The sequence below is a fragment of the Thamnophis sirtalis genome, unplaced genomic scaffold, assembly GCF_051295495.1.
Source record: "Thamnophis sirtalis isolate CommonGarterSnake01/CBP01778 unplaced genomic scaffold, rThaSir2_p1.2 scaffold_15, whole genome shotgun sequence".
NCBI lineage: Eukaryota > Metazoa > Chordata > Lepidosauria > Squamata > Natricidae > Thamnophis > Thamnophis sirtalis.
The window spans coordinates 36,241,531-36,250,571 of NW_028261395.1; the positions used below are offsets into that span (position 1 = coordinate 36,241,531).

The 9,041-nt window shown below is 41.0% G+C and overlaps 1 protein-coding gene across 1 annotated transcript in view; it reads left to right on the top strand.

Annotated features, from left to right (window-relative positions):
* The window catches only part of LOC106538954 (microsomal triglyceride transfer protein large subunit), a 29,986-nt gene extending 21,366 nt beyond the window's left edge, over positions 1–8,620 (top strand). The window contains exons 14-18 of the mRNA XM_087701981.1: positions 1,331–1,452; positions 2,959–3,180; positions 3,350–3,474; positions 5,966–6,136; positions 8,452–8,620. Of these exons, the coding sequence (XP_087558107.1) occupies positions 1,331–1,452; positions 2,959–3,180; positions 3,350–3,474; positions 5,966–6,136; positions 8,452–8,596 (785 nt within the window). The 3' untranslated portion in view covers positions 8,597–8,620. The remainder of the gene's footprint in view (positions 1–1,330; positions 1,453–2,958; positions 3,181–3,349; positions 3,475–5,965; positions 6,137–8,451) is intronic.
* The last annotated feature ends 421 nt before the right edge of the window (positions 8,621–9,041 follow it).

The following is a 9,041-nucleotide window of genomic DNA, read 5'->3' on the forward strand; positions in this document are numbered from 1 at the left end:
TAAAAAAAAAAGTGGGAAAATCCCTTTGATATTCAAAAATATCTATGGAGGCCTCCTGTATCAATGTGGTAAAAAGTGCTCTAACCCAAACCACTAAGTACAATAACACTTCAAGAATATGAAATAAAGAAGGGGTTTCTTTTAATCGTATTGACGATTTCATGGAACATGTCTGGCTAATTTTCTTAGCAATTAAATAAAACTTTATCTTGCCATTGTTTCCTTCCATTTTTTTTTTGCAACCCAATGTAGCCTAAACTTGGAACTTTATGATACTCTCCCTCCCAAGTATTAATCAAGCCTCAGCATGCTTAGTTCCATCCATCCACCCATCCATCCATTATTTTCTTTCTTTCTTTCTTTCTTCTTTCTTTCTTTCTTTCTTTCTTTCTTTCTTTCTATCTATCTATCTATCTATCTATCTATCATCCATCCATTCATCTATCCATCCATCATTATCTATCTATCCATCTATCTATCATCCATTCATCTATCCCTCTATCATTATCTATCTATCATCTATCTATCTATCTATCTATCTATCTATCTATCTATCTATCTATCTATCTTATATCTATTTATCTCTATCTTCATGATTATCTTCCTATCATCTGTGTGTGTGTGTGTGTGTGTGTGTGTTTGTTTGTGTGTGTGTGTGCATGTCTTTCTCTCACAATGAATATGTTATATGCCATATCCCAAATAGCATTTGACCTTCAGAAAGGCAATTTTATCCCTGAGTGTACTGCTATGATTATTATGAAATAAAATAACCACAGCAAATACATTTTAAATATACATCCCCCTCTCACTAGATTTCACTATTCAGAAATCCTAAATAGTACTTTTATGCAAAATCACTTCCAAAGTGAGAGAGACTTTGATATTATACTTGAGATGGATTCCCATGTCTGCATTCATCGTTCAACAGTAGGGTTTTCAGTGCTCTAGTAAAACACTTTGCCATGGGCTGCACATAACCAGAATCCCTTTTGTCAAATTTCACTGCTCCCATCAATCCTTCACCCATTCTAGAGAGTTAGAACTTATAAAAGATACATACATCTACAAATACTCTTTTTAAAAAATCCACTCACTATTTGACATCATGGTGCCATTTTCCACACCACTCCTGTTTTCAGGTGTCTAAAATAGTAAAAGAATGGCTGCTGGTGTAAAAAAATGTGTTTTTTCCTACACTACAATATGTACATCTTATGTGGTTCTTCCTTTAGGAAAGCTTTGAAAAAAGTGATGGAGTTGTTATTTGCTGTATAAGGCCTCACAGCAGCCTTCATATTCATTACTGTCTCCTTTTCCTCCCCTTTAGCCACTGAAGATGCATCTTCTACTTTTGGTGTGGAAAACTTATTCTCAGATTTTGGTTTACTTCAAAAGAGCACCACTAATGTTGACATTGAAAGTCATGGCCACCGGCTCCAAGCAGCTCAGGTCTGATAGTTTATGTAGTTGATCAAAGTCTCTTCTGCTATTCAAGACAATTCTGAAGACTTCTGCTAGCTACCCATCACCCTCTGGAGTGCTCTTTAAGTGTTCCATTAAATTTCTACCAGATATATTTATATCCATAAAGTCATTTCAAGTCTTCTCAGAATGCCTTGAATGATTGTCCATACTCACCAACTAGAAACCAGATGGATAATTGATTGCCTACATATCATCCAAGCGCTTTAAAATTGTGTTGTTATTTTTAATCACAATTGATTGCATTTTAAAGTGCTTCACTAGCTATGGAACAGTGATGCAGATTTTGTTTTCAAGCCAATTTACATTGGTCCAAGTGGCGTATTGAGGATGATATTGTAGAAGTAGACTGGAACAATGTGCATTTTTGATCATATTAAATATCATAACTTAATGGCAATGTTTGTACTCCTGATCTGGCACTTCTCTTGGGTCTATCTTCCTTATTTTGGAGTCTTCCAAATATTTTAGGCACCTGTTTTTATGAACTGTACTCACCATCTAGTCCTAGATGATGGAAGTTGAAATCCAATGTGTTTGGTTCAAGGTTTTCCAAACTTGGCAACTTGAAGACTTGTGGACTTCAATTTCCAGAATTCCTGAGCCAGCCATGCTAGCTGGGAATTCTGTGAGTTGAAGTCCACAAGTCATAAAATCCACAAGTCTACAAGTTTGGAGACACCTGGTCTAGACAACAGCTGTTTGAAAAAAGATATTCTTGTTTACTACCAAAGCTTTTCATACGCTTGAGTCATCAGTAGTTTCACTTCTAGTGGGGAAAAGCTAGCAGGCATCAGCAGAAGACCTAAATGGCCTTTAATGGGCTTACCTGGTAGAAATTTGGAAACAGAGATTACACAACCTTTAAAAGCATACCAAAATATAAATTGAAAAAAACCCGTGCATCAGAGCTGTGGTGGTGCAGTGGTTAGAATGCAGTACTGCAGGCTACTTCTGCTGACTGGCGGCTACCTGCAATTTGGCAGTTTGAACCCATGATACGCTGAGTGTGTAAACCTCTTAGAGAGGGCTGCAAAGCATTATGAAGCGGTATATAAATCTAATAGGGATGCAGTGGCTCAGTGGCTCAGTAGCTAAGGCACTGAGCTTGTTGATCAGAAAGGTCGGCAGTTCGGCGGTTTGAATCCCGAGTGCCGCGTAACAGAGTGAGCTCCTGTTACTTGTCCCAGCTTCTGCCTAGCAGTTCAAAAGCATGTAAAAATGCAAGTAGAAAAATAGAAACCACCTTTGGTGGGAAGGTAACAGCGTTCCATGCGCCTTCAGCATTTAGTCATGCCGGCCACATGACCATGAAGACGCCTTCGGACAGCGCTGGATCTTTGGCTTTGAAACGGAGATGAGCACCGCCACTTAGAGTCAGGAACAACTAGCACACATGTGCAAGGGGAACCTTTACCTATATAAGTCTAAGTGCTATTGCTATTACACTTTATCTTTCTGTGCATCCTGCAGGTGGTTATTGAAGCAAAAGGGCTTGAAGGATTGTTGGGTGGAGATCCAACTGAGGAACAGGTGGACTTTACAGCTGGCATGTCTGCCATTTTGCTTGACGTCCCATTGCGGCCAGTGATCTTCTTTGATGGATATTCAGATCTAATGTCAAAAATGTTTATGAGCTCAGGAAAGCCCATGAACGTGGTCAAAGGGAACGTCCTGTTGGTGGATCATGAACAGGTATTAGTCCTATAGGATATTTACGACAACTCTAAAAATTTTATGTGATTAAGAATAGGCTACTTGGAAGTAAGACCCATTGAACTTAGATTTATTTTGGAATGGCTCTATACCTTTAGTGATTGCACTGACTATGTAAGGTGACAGTAACAGGATGTTATTGTTCCAGGCAGTTCCACTTCAATCTGGGTTGCAATCTGTGATTACTCTTCAAGCTGGACTGGGCTTAGATATTTCAGCTGATGTCAACATGAATATGTGGGAGCAGGAATTCAATACAAGTATTACATCAAGGTATGTGAATAGGTACCAATTTCATCTCTAAACAGTGAGAATGCAATGGAATGGAATAGGAATAGAATAGAACAGAACAGAACAAAACATAATAGAACAGAAAATTATATTTGGCCAAGTGCGATTGGACACACAAGAATTTGTCTCCAGTGCAGAAGTTTTCAGTGTATATGCAAAACAACAAAGTAATAATAAGGATAATAACAAAGCAGATTAATCATAATATGATGAAGTAGCACAGTGGTTAGAGTGCAGTACTGCAGGCTACTTCAGCTGACTACTAGCTGCAGTTCAACAGTTCAAATTTCACCAGCTCAAGGTTGACTCAGCCTTCCATCCTTCCGAAGTGGATAAAGTGAGGACCCATCATATTGGGGGCAAAATGCTGACTCTGTAAACTGCTTAGAGAGGGCCGAAAAGCACTATGAAGTGGTACATAAGTCTAAGTGCTATTGCTAATGCTAATAGTGATATCAAAAGAGAAGGTAGTGGAACAGATGAGAAGGATAAAAGCAATACAACTATCCTATATGGGTAAATATACTTCATCATAAGACAGTACCATGGGAATAAAGAGTTCAGTAGAGTTATGGCAAGAGGGAAAAAAACTGTCTCTGTTGCTTTCGCATGTGATGCTCTGTTGACGTGTCCCAAAGGGAGGAGTTGAAAGTTTATTAGGCAAAGTTCATGCAAGTTATTTGACAACAATATACCGTATCAACTCATGGAAACCTATAGGAGGGATATTCTGTTCTCCGGTTATGTTTATTACATAGTCATTGATAGCAATTTGTTCAAATGGCTGGCCACTGCTGAGATATCATTATTTATTATGGAAGTTTTCCCCAATATGGTGCCCTTTGGATGACCTACACCTGTGCTCTAAGAATTCCTGCTGAAGAACCATGAAGAACCCAAGCAAATCAGAACTCTGAGGCTAAGGTCTTCCTTAAAGAACTTCTTTATTGGATACATCATATCGGCACAATCAAATGCAAAACAAACTCTACTGTAAATATTTCCCACGGTTTTAGTATAATGAAAATAGGAAATAACTCCCTCCCCAAAAGTTACAGGTCACATTGGCCAATTAGATTAATTGGCAAGCTCTTCAGATATTCCTCCCCGGCTCTATCCAGCACCTGTATCTTGTCTTTTTATGTACCCTTGAGAGCATATGCATCAAAGACAAATTCCTTGTGTGTCCAATCACACTTGGCTAATAAAGAATTCTATTCTATTCTATTCTATTCTATTCTATTCTATTCTATTCTGTAGAGATGACCTTGGTTCTCACGAGAAAACTCTGTATTTTGACTGGCCACGCATTTCATCCTCCTTTCCCTTCCCTGCTTTGTGTAGAAACTGAGGAATAGAAAAATGGCTTCCGCCAGGTTCGATTCAAAGTTGACACCATGTTTGTATGGGAATCTGGAAACCTTTGTCCAACAAATGGGGAAATGTACAGAGTGTTTAATGTCATGCCAAGGAAAATTTACCATTCAACAACGTAGCCAGCTATGAGGCCCATTATTTTTTGATTTTTTAAAACATTTTTTCCTTCTCCAGATTTATATTCAAATCGATCCAATTTAGGTAATTTGTGTCATACAAACAATCTTGTTGCAACAGTAAATGTGGATGGCCTTACAGGATTGGCCAGATCAGAGTCACCATTTCTCTGAATATCAATTGCTGGGTGACAATAAGACTGATGCCCTCGTGTTCTGCTTGGTGATCTCCAATTGGCCATTATGGGAAATAAAAAGTAAAAGGAGTGGATTTTACTCTGCTTGTAATTGCTGATTATAGGGGACAGTGCTCATTTCCATTTCAAGGTCATTGAGCCTGCACTGTCTGAAGACATTTCTATGGTCATGTGGCTAGGATGATACCACGAGCACTGTTACTTTCCCACTGCAGTGGTACCTATTTATCTACTCGCATTTTTATGCTTTCGAACTGCTACGTTCCGCAGCTAATGAGCGAAGGTTCTCCGGTGGTTAGAGTGCAATACTACAGGCTATTTCTGCTGATCACCGGCTGCCAGCAATTTGGCAGATCGAATCTAACCAGGCTAAAGGTTAATTCAGCCTTCCATCCTTCTGAGGTGGGCAAAGGACCCAGATTGTTGGGGGCAATAGGCTGTAAATCGCTTAGAGAGGGCTGTAAAGCACTATGAAGCAGTACATAAGTCTGCTATTGCTAAGTGCTAAGTAGGCAGGAGCCGGGGTGAAAACAGGAATTCACATTGTCCCATGGCGCTCAGGTTGCAAAGCTGGGCTGCCAGCTTTCCAGAATGACAAGCCCAGTGTCTTAACCACTGAACCACCACACTGCCCCATTATGGGAAATACCACATTGATGTTTACTCTGATCCAGCAGGAATCTTCTTACATTTCTGTAGAGTAGAAAGCAAATTTCAAAAAAAGGAAAGAAAAAGTGTCCCACTGGTGTCAGTATTGACCTGTTCTTTCTCTCCCCAATACAGAGCTGCACTGACTGTTGATTTCCAAGCAGAAATGGATACTTCCTTCTTTAAAGCCACTCTCAAAAGCCAATCAGACATAGAAATGGGCACCAATGTTAACATTCTTGCAAGGCTTTCTTTGGGCCCCATGCTCATGTGTCTGCAACTTGCAGAGCAACCAGCCTCTTACAGGTAAACTAGATATAAATTTTAAGCCAAGGCACTATGGCCGTGATGGCAAACCTACGGTACACGTGCCACAGGTGGCACACAGAGCCATATCTGCTGGCACGCGAGCCGTCAGCTCTAGCGTGCATGCATATGACAGCCAGCTGATTTTCAGCCTTCTGGAGGGCCGGGAGAGGCCGTTTTTGCCTCCCCAGGTTTCAGGAAAGTTCCGGAGCCTGGAGAAGGCAGAAACAGTCTCCCCCGGTCGCCCGGAGGAAAAACCAAGCTCAGCTTGAAGGCGAGCAGTGCGGCAAGACTGGGGGTTTGTGCGGGCATGTGGGACAGTGGTGGGTTTCAAAATTTTTTAGAACCTCTTCTGTAGGTGCGGCCTGCTTTGTGGGAGTGGTTTGCCAGCCATGTGACTGAGTGGGAGTGGCGTGGCAATCACGTGACTGGGTGGGTGTGGCCAACTTGTAAAATGTGGTGAAACTCACTTAACAACGCTCTTGCTTTGCAACCAAAATGTTGGCTCAGAAACTCTGGCATTTGAAGCACGCAAGTCTTAAAGCTGTCAAGTTACAAGACCCTTGCACCCCTAACCCTTTAGAAAAAAACCCCAGGGGTGTTCAAACTTGACAGCTTTAAGACTTTAAGGTTTAGATAGGACTCTTAGAGGCGGGCAGGGCGATTGGTGAGCCAGCCAATCAGTAAGCGGCAGGTGGGGCAAGCTTGGTGCAGACGGGCAGGGGGAGGGAGCTGGAACTGGTTCTAAACGGCACGGTAGATTTGTGGAACCTCTTCTATAGAAGAGGTTATAAACCTCTTCTATAGAAGAGGTTATAATTGGCAGGAACCCACCCCTGATGTGGGGGTGCGCTTTTCATTTTGATTGCCAGCATGTGCATGTGCTATCGCATGCGTGCACTCGCAATTTTGGCATCCAACAACAAAAAGGTTAGTCATCACTGCACTATGGAGTCCAAAACTATAAATAATCTTAGGCATTGCTATGAGTACTGCTTTATTTTGCTTTAAAAGTAATCTCCTAAGTAATCATGGCCTTTCCACATTGCAGGATGTGCTGTTCCTGACACGTAGCCATAGATCAGTTGAAGCATGCGCTGTTTATCCCAATTGCCAGAAAATTAAACAAGGTCTAGCACATGTATCGATCACTGCAGATCAAATTTATAAACAGATTCAGTTCAGATGCTAAACCATTTGGTTTTGTTGATGATGTAAATTTCAAGTATACAGTATCAAAAAAAAAAAAAAATTAAGCCAAATGGCTAATGAGGGGTTCTTGGTGCTCTCTGAGCCTGGTGATTTTCTTGCAGACATTTCATTATCCAAACTAGGCAACATCATCAGTGCTAGTAAGGAGTGGGCTTTGCTCTTAGTTTATATTCTAGTGACTTGCCCTGTCAGTGTTAGTGAGAGTGATCTTGGAGGATCTTTGTTTGGGAGGTGTATAAATAAATAAATAAACACCAAAACACCTCCCACCCAGCAATCAGCACCCAGATGAGCACAGATTAAGTTCAAGATTAACATCAGACCAACAATCAAGAAGTAAACTATCAAGGAACTGCCATACAAGGTAAACAGGAAACAGTCCAACCAAAGAATTTTCAAGACCCAACAACACTGACAGGGCAAATCACTAGAATATAAATTTAGAGCAAAACCCACTCCTTACTAGTACTGGTGATGTTAATTTTACATGCATAGGATAGTTTCCAGAAAAAAACATAGCAGATGCTACATATTGTAGTTGTTGTTAGTCATGAAGTCATGTCCGACCCATCACGTTGTCCACACCATGGACAATGTTACTCCAGGCCTTCCTGTCTTCTACCATCCTCTGGTGTCCATTTAAGCTCACGCTGACTGCTTCAGTGACTCCATCCAGCCACCTCATTCTCTGTCGTCCCCTTCTTCTTTTGCCTTCAATCCTTCCCAGCATTAGGCTCTTCTCCAGTGAGTCCTTCCTTCTCATCAGGTGGCCGAAGTATTTGAGTTTCCTCTTCAGGATCTGGCCTTTTAAAGAGCAGTCAGGTTGGTCTCCTCTAGGACTGACCGGTTTGATCGCCTTGCAGTCCAAAGGACTCGCAGGAGTCTTCTCCAGCACCTTAGTTCAAAGGCCTCCATTCTTTGGTGTTCACCCTTCCTTATGGTCCAACTTTCAAAGCCGTACATTGCAACTGGGAAAATCATAGCCTTGACTATACACACTATTGTTGGCAGGGTGATGTCTGTGCTTTTTAGTATGCTGTCTAGATGCTACATATTAGATGGGATTAATTGTATGTATCTTTCACTTTTTTTCCTCCTTACAGGGAAAAGTTCTTCATCTCTGAATCATCTGCAAACTATAACACTCAAGTTCGCAAAGGGAGACGGGGTACGACGCCTGGGCATGGATTTCCTTTCTACAGAGCCAACTCTGACATGTGTAAAGTTCTGCTCGCAGGAAAAATGTAATAAAAGCACTGTTGTTTTGTTGTATCACTGGCTTGCTGATCCTTTCCCCACCTTTCATATCTGATCTACGTTGTAGTTTTAAAAAGCGGAATCCAGAGCCTTGTCTTTAACAGGGAAGGTAAGACAAAGCCAAATAACTGGTAATTTCCATCCCTTCAAAACAGCATAGCCTCACACAGCTTGATTGGATAAATGTACACTTTGTGCATGCTCCATACTACCATTTCCCACTATTTCTATTTCACTTTCTTCTGGCCTTTGGCAAAGAGCCCATATTTTACAGACATTTGGCATTTTTATTTAAAACACTCCAAGTGAGAAAAACCTATTCCTGAAACCCCAAAGGGGCACAACTAGGCTTAAAGTTTTGATTACCATATTTTTCAGAGTACAAAACGCACCCTTTTCACCCCTAAAAGAGGGTGAAAATTTGGGTGCGTCTTAT